Source organism: Eptatretus burgeri, chromosome 3, assembly GCF_056783735.1.
Source record: "Eptatretus burgeri isolate ZD-2024b chromosome 3, Ebu_testis_v1, whole genome shotgun sequence".
Taxonomy (NCBI): domain Eukaryota; kingdom Metazoa; phylum Chordata; class Myxini; order Myxiniformes; family Myxinidae; genus Eptatretus; species Eptatretus burgeri.
Genome location: NC_140963.1, coordinates 71,627,756 through 71,645,964, shown reverse-complemented (window position 1 = coordinate 71,645,964; position 18,209 = coordinate 71,627,756). Strand labels below are relative to the sequence as shown.

The 18,209-nt window shown below is 45.6% G+C and overlaps 1 protein-coding gene across 4 annotated transcripts in view; it reads left to right on the top strand.

Annotated features, from left to right (window-relative positions):
• LOC147030159 (complement C3-like) overlaps window positions 1-18,209 on the top strand; it is a 741,443-nt gene that overhangs the window by 226,404 nt on the left and 496,830 nt on the right. For all 4 annotated transcript variants that reach the window (XM_085873916.1, XM_085873917.1, XM_085873918.1 and 1 more), the window contains 2 exons: window positions 3,754-3,871; window positions 17,019-17,134. In XM_085873916.1, the coding sequence (XP_085730042.1) occupies window positions 3,754-3,871; window positions 17,019-17,134 (234 nt within the window). The remainder of the gene's footprint in view (window positions 1-3,753; window positions 3,872-17,018; window positions 17,135-18,209) is intronic.

Here is an 18,209-nt window from a genome sequence, read left to right as displayed (position 1 = left end):
ATCCTACGCGGGTGGCCGATTGGCACGATTGTGGTGAGGTCGAAAGGCCCACCCGTGACTGGCTCGGGGTGATAGTTCCCGGAGGGTCACGACTGAATTGTCCGTCCGGTGGGCGACGCGGTCGCGATTCGAGTGACACGGCCGTCCGCACGCCAGCGGGCGCGAATTCACAACAATATATTCATACTGAAGGACCAATTTTGTGCTCCTCCTCACGGTCGCGGCACGTTTTTTTTCGGTACTGTGACCTGGACTGAAAGAAACTTCGTACCTGTAAGAGTGCATCACGCATCGTGGCAAGAGTCAACTTTCAACTCTGAAGCAGAACAAACACTTTTCCTTGAGGCGGGGGCGGGGGATGAACAGACGGGGGCAGGGAGTGAACAGGCGGGGGGCAAGGTAAGCAAATTTTTGGGCGGTGGTAAGCAAATTGAAAGCGGGAGATGGGGGAAATGGGGCGGGGGATGAGTGGGTGGTGGCTGGGGTGAATTCGGCGGGGTTGAGTGTTCGGGGGTAGACAGGGGCGGGGGCCCAGGGGCAAGTGGGACGGGAATCAAGAGACGGGGGGGCGGAGAGTGAAGAGGCGGGGGTGGGGCCGGGGTAATTGAATTTTTTGGCGGGGTAAGCAAATTGAAGGCGGGGTGGGAATGGGGCAGGGGCGGGGGATGAGAAGGCGGGGGCAAGCATGCCCTGTCCAGTCCATCTCCCTCGAGTGTGGGTGAGCTGGTGAGGGTGGTTGAATGAACGGAATCCGTCTGTGACGGGGTTTCATTGGTCTATATATTAATACTGAAGGACCAATTTTGTGCTCCTCCTCGCGGTGGCGTCACGTTTTTCTCGGTACTGTGACCTCGACTGAAAGAAACTTCGTACCTGTAAGAGTGCATCGCACTTAGTGGCAATAGTCAACCTTCAACTTTGAAGCAGAATAAACACTTTTTGTCCAAAAAATCCTTAGCAGATGAATACTTTCCTCCATGATGAAACGTCACAGCCCCGTCTTCGAAGTCCTGACTCGGGTTAAGCTAGAGCGAAGGTACGGCCTGTGTGGTTGTTTCTTGCTCGCGGTTTGAAGTTTTTTTTTTTATTTTTTTTTTTTTTGGGGGGGTTTGCACGTACGGCCACGCACATATGGGCATGCGAGAGCGAAGGAACGGCCTGTGTGGTTGTTGTTTCTGGCTCTCGGTTTGAAAGGTTTGTTTTTTTTTTTTTTTTTTTTTTTTTCTTGCACATATGGCCACGCATTTATGGGCATGCACGTACGGGCCTGTACTAGTTTGATTGAAAAGTTTAAAGTGGTCGGTTTTTTTTTAAATTTTTTTCCGTGCTACCCTTTGGGACACTCAAGAAACACTCGTCTCGAGGTTTTGAAGGTGGGGCATAACACTGGACATATCTTGACAGTGGTTATGTCTGAATGGTGTTTGTCTCTGGACATATCTGGATGGTGGTTATGTTTGGGCGGTGTTCATCTCTGGATGCGTCCGGCTGGTGTTAGTCTCCAGACAGATCTGGGCAGTGTTAGTCTCCCTCTCCCCGCTCACTCTCCCCCACCCCTCTCTCATTCTTTCCCCGTCTTTCTCTCTCTCTCCCCCCTTGAGTATTACCGTCAGCGAAGCAATGGGTGGTATTTGCTCGTACGTATATACAGTATATAATTATATATTAGTTATAAAGCCTGGTGTTGGCGCAGTGGTTAGGGCAGCGGCTTTGGATCCAAAATGTCCTGAGTTCAAGCCCCGTTGGGCCACTGAATTAATACACCAGGGGGTTGACTCAGCCTGTCATCCTTCTGAGGTCGGCGAAGTGAGTACCAGTGTACTGGGCCGGTGTATACCCTGGTTAAAATAGGTGTACCATATCCCTGTGTCGTAAGAGGCGACCAGGGTTGCGTCAAGAAGGCATCCGGCGTAAAACATCTGCCAAATCACTATGCGGATCATACGGATGATCCGCTGTGGTGACCCCTAACGGGAGCAGCCGAAAGAAGAAGAAGAATTATATTAGTTATGGTTGATGGGATTCAAACCAGGGTTCCAAAAGTCTCTCCTGACTATGAGTGTTACAAGATGAACCAGCAACCTCAGCGACATCAGAGACTCTAGGTCTTATTTTGAGCCTGCCGGGCCGAGGCCCACAAGCTATACGAGTATTTTTTGGAAGCTTGAACTTAACGTTGAGCGTAAGAAGTAGAGTTCTCAACTGCTGTGCTGGCAACTCAGGGGGGCTTGCGACTTGAACACTTGTTTCCAAAACACGTATGTAAACGTCATACGTTTGCTCTTTTAAATTGAGTTTTTGCAGCAAAGCCTCGTGGAAATATGTCACAAAGTCAAACACAATGAAATGCAACCAATTTACTTCCATCAAAGGACAAGGTACACTGAAGGGAAAACAAAACAAGAAGCAAATCATATCGGTACTGTTACAATGGACTTCATGAATTATGTACAATAGAGGCCACACAAAGGATACTAATGGCTGACACAGCATCACACACACACACTGACCCCATACCTAACCCAGGGCAAGGAAATTGAAGCAAAGCAAAATAACAATATTTGCAGGGAACTCAAATAAAATGGGAGATAAGCAATGGAATGGGGTTCATGCCTGTTTGAAGGGTGGTTTGAGCCATGTTCTTGTGAGCGGCACTTGGTGGTACAACAAAGAGAAGTAGCGACAGGGCCAAATGAATGGCAGCAGGGCTCAGGACAATGGGGCCTTTTTAGGTGAGTTAGGGCAGTGGTAGTGATTGACTGATGGGTGATAGTAGCAGAAGGGGTGTAGGGCCATGGAAAATTGATGTATTAAATTGTATGGGAAGCTGGAAGGATGAATTGGCTTCAATTTGATGACTGATTGTGTTAGGGTGTCTTTCACCTCTTCCCTCTTCTTGTTCCAGCAGGATTTAGGATGAGTGGAGTAGGTGGGTGGTGGGGCAATGTGTTAATGTTGAGTGAATGTGAAATTGGTGTGTGAACAAAATTTTAGGTGTGCATGGTACGTGGGTCATAGGGCAGATGGGTTGTAAGGCTTGGAAAATGGGAGCTATGAATCTATTGTCCATGGCAAATTGGTCGTGGAATTAATAGTGGGTGTGCAAATGTGTAGTTTGTGTTCTGGGAGTGTGGCCTGAGTATTAGAAGGATTATTGAAGGCACATGGCCATAATATGGCCTCCTGAACAACTGAGAGCCACCAGAGGAGGGGAAAGGGTGGAGGGGGGCTGGGTGGGGCGGGGTGCGATTGTGATTGTACCAGAGCTGGCTGGTACAATCATCTGACCATTCATCTGGCCATTTAAAGACCATTCATCTGGCATTGAAAGACCATTCATGAAAGACCATTCATCTGGCTGATTGTGATTGTACCAGAGCACGGAGTGAGAGCAATTTATGAGGGCCATGTCCAAGTTAGTAGGATGTGACCAGTAAGTTGAGCTGTGGGATATTGGTCATTCGGGCCACCGTAATGGATTTAAAAGTAAATTTAAACCAAATGTTTTGATTGTGTACTTGCGTTTAGTGTCAGTATTCTCCTCCACACCATACAATTTGCAGTGTCGGCCACTGGTAAGGATAGAAGAGAGCATTTGGCATTTTAGAGGACCCAATGAGTCCCAAATTGTTAGACGGGAGTAAAAGCCATGGTCTGCCACTCTCTCTGCCAGAGAGCCAGATAAGGCCCCATCACAATAGCCCGTTAAGTTTCTGGGTGCATCATCCTTGTTTCATGCTATTGTGTTTTCAGATTGAGAATGGTGAAGGTGAGATTTTGATTTTGAAGAATAAGCTTACGACAAATGGTACTATGGAGCATCTTGTGGGCAGGAATATCTTTGTACAAGCGTCTGTGATGGGTCATTCCGGTAAGTTATATATTTTTTTTATACTAATGTGATCTCTCCAACCCCCTCGCCCTACATGTTATTTTTAAACTCGTTTGATATCAATAATGACCTCATCTCACTGTGTGAATCAGTAATAGATGTCATTGTTTGTATCTAAATTAGACTTGCAAGAAAAATGTAGGAATTGAAACAAAGAGGGGATAGGTAGAATTATATGAACACTATTTGGTAAACCTGTGATCATTAATAAATACTGATGGGAATTATTTACTTTTTGAAAAATTTAGAATTTGCTTGCTTGATTATGTTATTATTACGGATATGGGGTTTGCATTTCACCACAAGGGGAAGCACTCGAGTTCCTCCTGAACACCCGGTCCTGAGGCCACCGAGCATGGATAACTCCACATGCTTGTGGGTTGCCAATCCCAGCAGGGTTTGCACCATTTCACATGTCACCATTTCCGGTGGATTGGCAGCATCAAGTAGAGGGGTGGTGGGGGGGGGGAGGGTCTCGTGCCCTCGATGCGTACTCGAGTTAACTTGCTGCATCTGGTGCAGCCCAGCGGTGCTGCCGAGTGCACACCAGCTAACAAGAGCAAATTAGTAGTATTAGCAAATTAGGAGTAGAACTTCCTGGCTACACTGCGTTCGGACTATGCTCGACCAAGCGGGAAAAGATGCTACAAGCTGGGTACATTTATAACACAAGTAGGTTAGGTAAAAGCATATGCAAATATTTACAATGAAGCAAGACGCAGTGTAGATCTATACCAACATAACGAACTTACACACTGTTCGCTTATACTATACAAGATGGGTGCCATCAGAAACACACCCCGAGGAAAGTTAGAGAGCAAAGAGAGATGACGAAAGATGAGGTGTTTGCGACCTCTTTTGTACCTGGCACGGCCGACGGGCCCATGCTTCCTCGTCGCTTAGGTGGGGAGGAAAACTGAGGATTTCTGAGGTTCATGGTCAGAGGAGGTGCGATGAGGGGTGTGGGAAGGTGCAGGTGGAATGCGGGGTGAGGTGCAGAGAGGAAAATGGAAAGAGGTGCATGTCTGTGGGGTCATTCTGAAAAGAGAGCTTGTTTGGGACTTGCCCTCACCGATTTTGCATCCACAGCAGACAAGAATGAAAATAAGGGACAGAACATGTGAGAAGAAGGTTGTAATGATGTGTGAGGAAGTCTGTCCATGTAATTGTGTTTTGGCTTGGCCCTAATGAATGCGTTCAGCATGGCACCTGAATCGCTTGTTCACCCAGCACTCCACCCCACCTGCTCCATTCTATGAGCTCCATCCACCTGTTCAGCTCCACCTTCCATGCCATACTGCCGAACAAGCCAAAAGTGTGCGTTTCTCTTCCCTTCCCCTCTTTTGGTGCTTGGCGAGGGAGGAGCCTAACGGTGATCAGGACAGGCAGTAGGAGTTTCTAAGCACCCTCATTGGTGCAGGGATGCTTTTCCAAGTGTTGGCTTTGCTCATGCGAGGACATGGCACTGGAAATGGCCTCATTCGCTCTGCGCTTCACCCCACAACTCATCTCCGAGATTAACATGGGGCGAAGGTATCTCGTGGTGCTCTCCGCCCATGAAAATACACTGGATACCAAATGGGGACCATCATTGAATGGAGCACTCGGGCTATCCATACAACGTTGAACAGATTCTAGCGCACACTTGCGCCTCAAGCTGCATGGGAGGTTGCAGTAATATGAACAGCACAACTTCTGGACACCAAACAACAGGATGGGCAGTCATTTAGCCATTACTTGACGGATCTATGAACGTTGGCCAGATCATGTGAGTTTGTCGAGGTAGTTAGGGAATTTTAGCAAATTGTATTGACCATCTGTGAAAAAATTGCTTACCAAAATATTTCTTCACTAACTTATTCATCGAGGTGTCTACTAACACCTATCAATTAGTGCAAACCCAAATCCTTGTGGAAAATTCTGGGGAGCCAATCAAAGTTCGGGTGCTCAGAGGGCCTGCGCGAAAAAATTGGAAAATTAACTTTTCCAAATATTGACTTGTGGGATGTCTAACTAGGGGTTTTTTGGGTGCTGAATTGATTCCAACCATTATTTTTGAGAAAAAAACAATCCTTGATCATATAGAATGTATTTTATTGACATTTTCAACAGAACTGTGCTCAATGGAAATGTTGCTTCGTCAGCTTTTACAACCTTATTCATCAAATTCCCCAGTATCTTCCTCACTCCTCTTGTCATCCAGCTGGTTTATGTTCAGGCTAGAGTTACCATGACAGATGCCGCAAGCATAAATACACTTGACTCTTTGCTTTTTACAGCAGCACCTGAGTGAGCTGCAGTCCCCCGCACAGTTGCAGCTGGCAAACGTCAGGAGGTAGTCTGGTGTAATGGGGTCTGTAGAAGGGACTGGTGCATATCCTTGCTCAGTGAGTTGCCATCCATAGTCCCGGGCATCCAAAGATGGACCTTGCAGCATCAGCCAGTCTCTAGTCTGGAGGGAGGCTCGGAGAGAGTGCTGTGCTGCAGCTCCTGTTGTTGGGGGGAGTTTCTCAGGTTTATGCTCCCAGTAGCAGCTCACTTGCTGAAGATGTCGAATCTCAAGTCTTCCAAGTCTTTGGAGGATTTCCCATGGAACATGAGCATGAAAAGATCACAGCCTGCTTTAATGATATCACCTTTCTCAGCTCGGATGTCCATAAACACGTCCATTGCCCTCTCTGCTTCATCAGTCTTACAGAGCTTGCTTAGCAAAGTTGGTTTGCTAAACCCAAAAATTGCAGACACTGTATCACAGCCAGAGAAGCTGTGCAAGAAGATGACATATCTCTGGGAGGGCCTCCCGGATCTTTCCGACATCGTAAGATGTTTCTTTGGTTGTCGTGAGGAAGATCGGATGGTCTGCAACATGATGAATCAGCATAACCAGGACGTCTGTGTCCTCAGCCCTCACCTCGACAGGGGACTCTCTTGCCTCATCTCGAGCTGCGCGGACGATGGAGGTGTCGGTATCATCGGAGCATTGCTGTACACTGATTCCATTCCTACTACATGTCTCAGCAAGGAGCAGAACGAGCTGGGCTTTGTTGTTCTTGTTATCGAGGAACTTTTCTCTTGCAATGATGATTTTGAGATCCAGACAAATCTGAATGTCACAGCATGCATTCTTTGTTCGTCTCAAGTGGTTATGGTCCTTGGTGGAGCTGCCATATCCGTCAAAGACCACCGTTATCCGGAGGCGATGACTCCCCCATGGACTTCACAAACCGGAGGTAGCTCTCGGCAACATCCTTCCAAGTAAGGTTAGCCTCCCACTTGACATTGTGCAGGAGCCACCCACCAACAACCACAAGGCTTGTGCAGGGGGGTTGTTCGACAGGTGCCACACATGCCTTCAGGGACCTTGCTAGGGCAGCCTTGTCTGGCTTTCGCAACTTTTGATTTTTGTCAAACGGGGACATCGGTTTTGGCGTCAACTCAAACCGCAGAGCTTCTTTGGTCTTGACTTTACGCTCACTGATGACAATGAGGCGGTTGAATAGGTTCAGTGAGTAAATGACCAGCTTCTCATCATTGACTTTGGGTCCAGATCTGAGGCTTGCAAGTGATTTGACCTTGTGTTTGGTTACCATTGCATCCACAACTGTTTTTCCATCCATCTTAGCCTGTATGGCTCTGCCAACTTCTTCTGCTTGATCAGCGTTGACTTGGTCTTCGGGAGTGCTGCTGAACCCAGTTGAGAAGGACACCAGAGTCTTCTTGTCCCGTATGCCATCGAAAGGTTGACTTCCTCCAACCACCCAACTATGGTGTTGACAGCATCATTATCTCTTCATTTGGGCTCTTTTAACGTCGGTGTGGACAGGTACCCCACATTTGACCATGCTTCTTTCTTGCTCTTGGTGAATGAACGAGAAGTGGTTCAGAGTCTGAACCCAAGACCTATGAAAAGACTGATTCCGAAAGTGGCCTCTGTTTAGACCACCGGAGTATTTTGCCTCACGCATGAGTGTGGTTTCAAAAATGTTGTATGCTGGTTTCAGCACAATTTGAACAATCTGAATCAATAGAGCCAAATTACCGCAAAACACAGTCTGAGATATCTAAAAATGTATCATATCAATATTTTATGGCCAGGGATTCATTTTTCCTCAAAACTAATGGTTGGAATCAATTCAGCACCCCAAAAAACCCCTAGTTACACATCCCACAAGCCAATATTGGCAAAAGTTAATTTTTCTGATTTTTTTTTTTTCGTGCAGTCCCTCTAAGCACCCGAACTTTGATTGGCTCCCCAGAATTTTCCACAAGGATTTGGGTTTGCACTAATTGATAGGTGTCAGTAGACACCGAGATGAATACGTTGGTGAAAAAATTTTTTGGTAAGCAATTTTTTCACAGATGGTCAATACAATTTGCAAAAATTCCCTAACTAAGGTGGATAACATGATTCGGGATAAAATTGTTTTCGTAATTTCCCATATGCGGATCAAAAAGCGTCTTTTACGTGAAAAGTACCTGGACCTTGCGAAAGCTGTGGATATCTGCCGAGCCATTGAGGAAAGCCTCACACAAATACAGTCAATGTGCAAGATTCTGCTGGAGGTAAACGAGCTGTGCGGGAAAGTCATGAGGTCGCGATAATGGCGTGGTGTTTACTAGACGTGATGCTCCTGTTAGGGAATCCCGTGATAATGCCTATGCTGCAGTGGATCAACAGGATGTTTGCCCGAGATGTGGATACCAGTGGGGAAGGGACCATGACTGCCCTGTCATTGGCAGAGAATGTAACAAATGTGGACGGAAGGGTCATTTTCAAAGAGTGTGTTGAGCCAAACCCAGGCAGTCTGTCCACACTCTTGGAAGGAGCTAAAATGAAGGTCAAACTGGATACTGGAGCACAGACATGTGTTATGCTTTTGTCCCTTTTCAACAAGTTACCGATGAAGATAGAGGTCCAGGAATCTTCTGTAGCTTTGGCTGTATATGGAGGACATGAGGTGACCCACAAAGGCAAGACTGACTTATTTTGCAAAGCAGGTAACAGAGGCAAATTTTGAGTTCTACATTGTTGACACCTTGGCATCTCCGATTCTGGGGTTACAAGCAAGTGCTGCCCTGGATCTTCTTCAACTAGGTTCTCATGAGGCCTATGCAAATGCTCTCTTCATGCTCACCACACACCACTCAAGCTAAGCGAAGTCATGCTTGATTACACAGATGTGTTTGTCGGTTTGGGTGAGTTTGTTCGCCCGTACCACATATGGAGTTAAAATATGGAGTTTCTCCAGTTAGAGAGACTCCACGGAGAGTACCCCACAGTTTACATGCACGCCTCAAAGATAAACTCGCTGATATGGTGGCTGGGGCCGTAATATCTTGGGTTGACGCTCCTACGGATTGGGTACATAATTTGGTTATCGTCGAAAAAAAAGACAAGTCATTGAGGTTGTGCCTCGACCCCTGTAAGCTAAATACTGTCGTAAAACATGAGCATCACCAGATGCCAACCACTGATGATGTAATCAGCTAACTGGGAGGTAAAAAGTTTTTCTCAATCTTTGACCAGAAAGATTTGTTCTGGCAGGTGGTGCTTGATTCGGACAGTGCTTTGAAGTGTCCTTTCAATACCCCATCTGGGCGTTACTGTTGTAACCGAATGCCATTTGGCCTTTGTTTCGCAAGTGAGGTGCTGCAGAATAGGAATGAGTGTACTTTTTGAGATATTGAAGGTGTACACTTTATCGCTGACGATATGATCATCGCGGGCACTGATGAAGCTCAGCACGATGAGAGTGTGAGGAAACTCCTTGACCAGGCCAGAGCTAGTTTAGTGAAATTTAACCACCAGGAGATCCAATGGAAGGTATCAGAGTTCAGCTTTATGGGATACGTTGTCTCTGCTGATTGCTTAAAGGCAGACCAGGAAAAGGTCCAAGCAATCGCGGATATGCCAACACCCATAAGCAAGGCTGAGTTACAGTGTGTGCTGGGTGTGATCAACAACTTATCGCGTTTCATTCCTGACATGTCTGTAATCACAACTCCACTTTGGCATTTTCTCAAGAAAGACTCACATTGGCAATAGCAGTCAGAGCAGGCAGCGGCATTCAGTAAGCTAAAACAAGCCATATCATCTGGGCCGGTGCTCAAATTCTTTGACCCGTCTCGACCATCTGTTGTGCAAGCTGACGCATAATCAACCGGCTTGAGAGCCTGTCTGCTGCAGGATGGCCGGCCAGTCGCACATGCTTCTCGTTCACTGTCTGCTGCAGAAGAAAACTATGCCCAAATTAAGGAAGATGTTAGGGGTGATATTCGCCTTGGAAAAGTTTCACCACTATGTCTATGGTTACAAGACTGAGGAGCAGACCGACCATCAACCTCTCATGACAATTGTCAAGAAACCACTGAACAGAGCTTCACCAAGGCTTCAGTTGATGCTACTTTGACTTTATGCGTTATGACGTGTTTGTAAAATACATTCCTAGGAAGCTGCTGTACATTCCAGACACAATATCAAGGGCACCGAGTGACTCAGTCCCGATGTATGACACCATTTTCAAGGACATGCAGTTGAGAGTGCATCAGCCAATGACCCATCTGCAAGTCAGCCAGAGCAAGCTGGACCTGTTGTGTGATGCCACTGCGGATGATAACAATTTGCAATTACTGGCCAGCTTCATTCTGAATGGCTGGCCATTGCACCAGACCAACCTTACCATGCCCATCAGACCTTTCTGGTATCTCAGGGATAAGATAATGAGAGCGTTTGGTAATTCCTGCCACACACCGGTGTGACATGAAGGCCATTTTGGGCAAGGGAAATGTAAAGCCAGGGCACACCAAGTGGTCTTTTGGCCAAGTATTAACGAAGATATACAAAGTCTGGTTTCCAAGTGCTCAACGTGTGCCAAGTTCAAACCAGCTAACATTAAAGAGCCACTTTTGCCGCATGATCTTTCCCTGGGGCTATGGCAGAAAGTGGAAGCGGACAATTTCCACTTCGCTGGAAAGCATTTCCTCCTGATTGTGGATTATTTCTTCAAGTATCCTGAAGTCATAAGCATTTGTGGGCTCACTGCAAAGCACGTCATTGAAGCTCTGAAGTCCTTGTTCACCAGACATGGCATACCCAAGGAATTATTTAAAGACAACATGCCATTTGCCAGTCCTGAGTTCAGGAAATTCGCCCAGGAATGGGGGTTCAAGGTTACGACCTCCAGCCGTACATATCCTCAATCTGATGGATAATCTGAGCGTGCAGTACAGTCTATCAAGCAGGGGCTCAGAAAAGCCACCAAGGGTGGCCACAATACCCATTTGATGTTACTATCCTTCCAGAACACACCACTGGCAGGTCTTCCATACTCTCCAGCACAGCTACTGATGAGCAGGAGACTCGGAGATCAACTGCCGTGTAGTGACGGGGCTCTGGATCCACAAGTCTCAGTTGATGTTCGGCATTTGTTGATGCAGCAACAGCAAACACACAAAACATTTTCTGACTGGTGCTAAAGAGCTAATGCCATTATGACGGGGGGATAGTGTTCGAGTACAGTGTAACAAGACCTGGGAACCAACGTTCATTACGGCTAAACACCAACCACCACGTTCCTACGTCATCACCACTCCAGAGAGGCATGTGTACCAGCGAAACCATAGGCATCTCCGCAGCATGGATGAGGCTCCTTCGCCCGATGCTACACCGCCGGAGGAATTTCAACAAGAGGAGATACATGAAATGAGTGAACTGGAGAGCAAACACCCAGATGTGTATGAGAAGTTTCAAAATGGCTTCCATGTGATCCGGCGAACAAACCAGTTTTGGGCAGGCCTCAGCTGTGATCTGGTCATCGAACAAACACTCATGAGATCACTAAAGAGCACTGGTGGCTTGACTCAGGGCAGTAAGATGACAGAGGAACACTTATTATTGTGGACAATGTCAGCCCCCATAACATCTGAGGTCAACGTCACCATGCAGGACTTCAATGATCTCACATACGCAACAAGCGAACAGCATAAAGAAGCAACTGGTCACAGAATTGAAAGACATGCATTCGACCTCTCGAAGATATGCATTTTCACCTTTCTCCTCTGACCCTACATTGAGAAATATCATAAATGGTATCGTGGCAAGCGAAGACATCAACGTGCATGAATATGAAGCTGTTGGGAACAGAATCATCGAGAGAATGATTGGACAACCTGTGTTTTCCTTCTCCATCAAGAGGACAGAGAAAGCAAAGACCCTGGGAAATTCTAATGCTCTCCAGGTTGCTCCTCACAGAACCATCGACTCCACTGTGCTATTCCAGCGATTCCTGGTGGTATCCCAGATAGGTGATTTGTCACTTGAGGACGTGATGAGTTTTGAGCTTAGTCCATACCTCCATCCCTCTTTGAGGACAACAAGATCTTGAGGAAGGCCGACAAACCTCAACTCGCTCAAGCCGTCAATGACCACTGTACCAAGGCACTGGCATGTGAAGGAGTACCTGACACCACACCTTCAGCACACCTTAAGACTGAAAGGTATGTTCTTGATGGTGGATCCTTGCTGCACAAGTTCAAGTGGAAGAAGGGAGATGCATATGGCAAAATAGCTAGAGCATATGCGGACTTCACAACAAAACACGAAGGGACAGCAACATGTTGTCTTTGATGGCTATGGTGCAGGCCCTTCGATAAAGGATAACACTCAGCATAGACGGGGACAAGCCAGCAGCTATCCGACTGTAAACTTCACCGGAGAAACTGAAATTTGACAGAAAGAGAGATGAATTCCTATCTGTCGGCAGTAACAAGCAACAGCTGATCACCTTAATAGGTGATCAGCTGAAGAAAGTGGGCTGCACAGTTATTCAGGCAGAAGGGGACGCTGATGTGGACATTGCCAAGACAGCCGTAAACAGCACAATTCTGCATTCCACCACACTAATCGGAGAGGACACAGATTTGTTGATGCTTTTGCTCCATTACTGTATACCAGATGGAAAACCACTATATTTCAGATCAGACAACCAGTCAAGAAGCAATCTGAAAGTATATGACATCAATCGGATGAAGCATCCTCTTGGGAATAAGTTGTGCACTCAACTATTATTCCTGCACGCCTTCACAGGATGTGATTCAACATCTCGTGTGTATGGCATTGGGAAAAAAATCAGTCTTTCAGAAACTTGTGGAAGATGATCAAGGCCTCCAGTTGTGTGCAGATACATTCACTTCGAGAGGCATCAGCCACGCTGAAATAAAGAAACTTGGCAGCCAAGCGATGGCCGTTATATTTGGTGGGGAGTGCACAAGTTCTCTGGCAGCCATGCGTTACAAGATATTCACAAAGAAGGTCGCTGCTGCTAAGTCTTTCGTTACACCTGAACGTCTTCCCCCAACGGAATCTGCCACCAAGTTTCATTGTCTCCGAGTGTACTACCAGGTCATGGTTTGGATGGGGATGGAGGGTGACCTCGATCCTCTGGACTGGGGCTGGGGACTTGAAGACAATCGATTTGTACCTATCATGACTGCCATGAATGCTGCACCAGACACTTCTGAAGATAATACACTGCAACTGCAACACAGCTTGTGACACACCCCGTTGCAGCTGCAGAAAGAATGGGCTTCCGTGTACGTCTGCATGTGGATCATGCCATGCGACGTTTTGTGACAATCCACTAAATCAAGCCTCTGAGTAACTAGAGGACAGTGATGAGGACTGAAATTGTAACCTAAACTCCCATTATGTCATGTTCACAAATAAATGTTTCACCAGTTTCAATAAATGTTTCAATAAATGTAAATTACATATGTAATATGTAACGTTTCAGTGGCACCAGGTGTTCATTGATTTTGGTTCAGATGGAAAATTTATTGATTTTTGCACTCTTGAATTTTGCCACCATCTTGGATTTCATGTTAAATACTGATCAGATCTAAAATTTTATTGACACCAGTGGATTGCTGATCCATTAAAACAATGGACCAGAACCAACAATTCTGTTTTTATCACAATTATTGAAGAAATTATAGCTGTTTTAGTTATTTCAAAGCCTGGTGGCGGCCATCTTGAAAATGACTGTTTTAACCTATTTCCGGATGTCAGATTTTGGTAGACTTTTTTTTCTGTTGATCAGTATATCCAGTAGGAATGAAAACCACTGAAAAACCTTTTGTTGCAATTTGTTGTGGGTCAGGTGGTATTTTGTACCAACTCTCATAAGCATATGATCAGATGAGCCAGTTGGGGGCAGTGGAAGATCAAGATACATTGGTGGGGAAGTTTTTCATCACCAAATCCAGGAGCGAAGATTTGCGATTGGGGGAAATCCAGGTGGGAAAGTTCACAGATTGAGTCAGACCCATGGAGTCACAGATCTCCTTTGCAGAAGTGGATGGCTGTGAGAGAGGTACCAACACCCAGCCAATTAGGCATGGTGACAATTGAAGTCACCACATATGAGGAAGAGAGAGTTGGGTTGAGTAATTAAAAGTTGGTCCATGTAATCGGCGAGAGAGATGTAGGTGGAGTCATCACTGCTGGGAGGAGGGTACAACACACAGACAAACATGTGGTGAGAACAGTATGGAAGTTGCCACAAGAGGTACTCCTGGGTTTTGGGAGGTGTAAGAGCAGTACTTAAAGAGTGAGAAATTGAGTTTTTGATGTTAAGCGCGAGTCTGTCGCCAGGACGGAGTTCAGGTGGATCAAACCGGAGGTGACAATTGCCAGGGAGAGACACTAGGGAATCACGGATGTCCTGTGGGATGAAGGATTCAATTAAGCAGATGATGTTTATCAGTTATCGGCAATGGCATGGATTGAGAGATCTGTCAGGTTGGAATGGAGGCCTCGGATGTTTGATCGACACAGTTAGGGACAGGGGGAAAGGAGCCATTGACAGGACACAGTGATGTGGAAAGGAGCAAGGAGAGGGGAAGCTAGGGGGGGGGGATTGGGAGGGGTGAAGCCAGGAGGGGGAAGGGGTGAAGCTGGGGGGGATTGGGAGGGGTGAAGCCAGGAGGGGAAGGGGTGAAGCTGGGAGGTTGAGATGGCAGGACGACGTTTAAGTTGAAAGGGGGGGGGCAGGACGAGGGGGAAGCAGAAGGTGGGTGGGGAGGGGGGCGGAGTGGTTGGAGTGGTTTGATACCATGAATGGACATGGAGAAATGTTTGCCATGTGCACACAGCCTTCACAAAATTGACACATCAGGATTCCCAGACTGGATAATGTGTGACAAACTGCATGTGTGGGGTGGTGTTGAGAATGATTTTGGTTGAAGGCATGGAGGAAAATTTGGCTGTAAGTGAAAGAGGAGGCTGGATGAACTAAGCATTTGAGAGTAAGGAGGTTTTGGGAAATAAGCCTTGAAAAAAGGAGATTTTAATGAACAAGAAGAAGAATGAATGGGTTATTCATGATGGTCTCATAAGCAGTGAGGCACTTTAAGATGCATATTGGAAGCGTTTTTTAAATATGCATATTTTTAAAGGTTGGGAAGAGCTTTTAAAGAAGAGAAACGTTTTTGGGCATAATTTGGTCACATTGCAAAGAAGGTATTGGAATATGAGAGTGGAGTTGCAAATTTATAGCTTATGTGGAATTGAAATTCCAGATAATATATTGTCATCATGCACCATCCGCCCTTCACCTTTTTTGACTTTTCCAGCCAAGCCGCTCAGCCGATCCAGCTGAAATTTGCCAGCAACTTTCTCGTTCCGGTAACATGACTTTAAGTAGGTCAAAATGGCTGACATAGTAAATTTCTTTAAAAATCTTCTTCTCCAGAACCACCAGTCAGAATGCTACCAAATTTGGGTCATCCGTCTGTCTAGAAATACTTTCAACTTATTTTCTGAAACTACACATCGGATTTCGATGAAACTTCACCACAGCCTTAATCACCCATGATGTAGCAAAGTTTGCTCATGCCATTGAAAAATTTGAGGTGTAACAGGGTTTCCAGGGTGGTTGCCCCCCAAAAGAGGTATTTGCTTTCTTCTCAGAAACTACACACACAATTCCGATTAAACTTGACCACTGCTTTCATCACCCAGGATGCACTAAAATTTGTTCACGGCATTAAAAAAGATATTGGGGTCTTGGGGATTGTATGTTGGGGGTGTCCCCCAAATTATGTATTTGCTGTCTTCTCTGAAACCACACACACAATTTTGATGAAACGACCACAAGCTTTATCACCCATGATGTACCAAAGTTTGTTCATGGCATTCAAAAAAAATCTAAAGATATTTACTTTCTTCTTCATTACATATTTTGTGGGTTATCCATGCCTACCTTTGCTTCCCTGGTTATCTTATCCAGCCACTTCCAGGTGAGTACCCAGGTGAAACAAGTTCCGTGATTTGTAGTTTGACGTGAAGGACATTTCTCTGAATTCAACGATCAGGATTTCGATCGTTTTTTCCTGTATTTGTTGTGGTATTGACAATGTGCTGATTTTGACAAATATGGCATTTCCATACCGTTTATGTGAAGCATTTGAACAGGCAAAGTCATTCTTCGTATTTGAAGTCAGACGGCGTGTGATCCACAGTTTTTTGCTTACACGCATATGACATGACACTGATGTGCTGCTATATTATGGAAACCAAACAATATCATGAGTAAATATTTTAATTTACTCCCTTCCTTTTGTCATTGGAACATTATGTTGAACATTACATGAGGAAAGAATTATGACGTGCACAGGTTACTTAAACAGAATCAAAGGATTTCTACCTTTCAACTCTCTTGTTTTGTGTTTTCTTATTTTGTCAGTAACTACCATTTATCTTCCATGTAAAACATCAACTGGGTCATAGTTTTCAGTGTTTCCTGCGATCCAGGTATGTCTCTTATTTTATGCAGAGATGGGGTTTTGCAATTGTGTGTGTGTGTGTGTGTGTGTGTGTGTGTGTGTGTGTGTGTGTGTGTGTGTGTGTTTATAGGCATGCTTGCAAGCATATAAACTGCACTTTTTTTTAGCTATTGTTTTCATCAAGTTTAGTTTCAGTACAGAGCGGATGAGGATGGCTTTGCATTTTGGATGCTTTTGAGTTAACCCTCATATCACAATCATCATATTGTTAAATCATGCTACTGGTTGGTTTTTGATTAAAAGTGCATGAATGATATGAGATTACTGTAACTATTTTGTGCAGTCGGGGAGCTTCAAGAGGCAGAACTGACAAGCGTCATCATTCTCAAGGCTAAGTACACACTTGTTGTCCAAAAAAGTTCATCTTTCTTCAAACCAAACAACCCTTACAGTTTTCAGGTATGCACATTGCTTAATTCAGTTTCTATTTTGGGTATGCACATAATTTTCAGGTGTGTGTGTGTGTGTGTGTGTGTGTGTGTGTGTGTGTGTGTGTGTGTGTGTGTGTGTGTGTGTGTGTGTGTGTGTGTGTGTGTGTGTCACAGATGCCAACCCTCCCGATTTCATCGGGAGGCTTCCGAAAATTCACCCAAACTCCCGCCCTTACGATCACTATCCTTATCCTCCCGAAATTTTGATATTTTTGCACTGTTCACTAATCAGAATGTACTAGTATGAGAATTGAATGAAAAGCATCGTCTGCTACGTATAGCATGTGGTAACTCCATAACGTTCGCTGCTACCAAATTGTACGTAAAAAATTGCAAATTCAAATGAGGAGCAGCGAAATATTGGGTCTGGATCTCGCTTATGCGATCATGCACTGAGATTTAGTGCATGCGGTATGTGTGCAATACAGTGCATGCGGTATGTATGCACAGTGTATATGCATGCGATACGCTCACTGCATGCAGCTGGGCCCCGTACCAGCCCGGCGGTCGCGACCACCGTGCGGTGTTTAACAGCCGGTAGAGTTCTACGAGCGCGCTGCAGCTGTGGAACATCGACTTCGAAGTTACCGATGCTTCAAACCCTCGATGTTGATTACGAAATGGCAGAAAAGAAGCTTACGAAGACCAAGAAATGGTCTCAGAAGTACAAGACCGAATACAGTCTCCAATACCCGTGTATTCGAAAGTCTGAAAGAGGAATTCATCATGCGTATTGTACAGTATGCAGCGTTGATATTTCAGTTGAGCACGGAGGTCGCGATGATATTCGGAAGCACGTTGGAAGCAAACGGCACACAGACATTGCAAAGGAGAGATCTTCGAGCACGAGTACCGGTACACTTCTGAATTATTTCACCAAACAAGGGACAAGCGAGGAAGAGGATGTTACCCGAGCGGAACTTCTCTTTAGTGGATTTATTGTGGAACATAACTTGCCCATATCAGTCTCAGATCATGCTGGACCTCTATTTCAAAAGATGTTTCCAGATTCAAAAGTTGCTTCAAAGTATGGATGTGCAAGA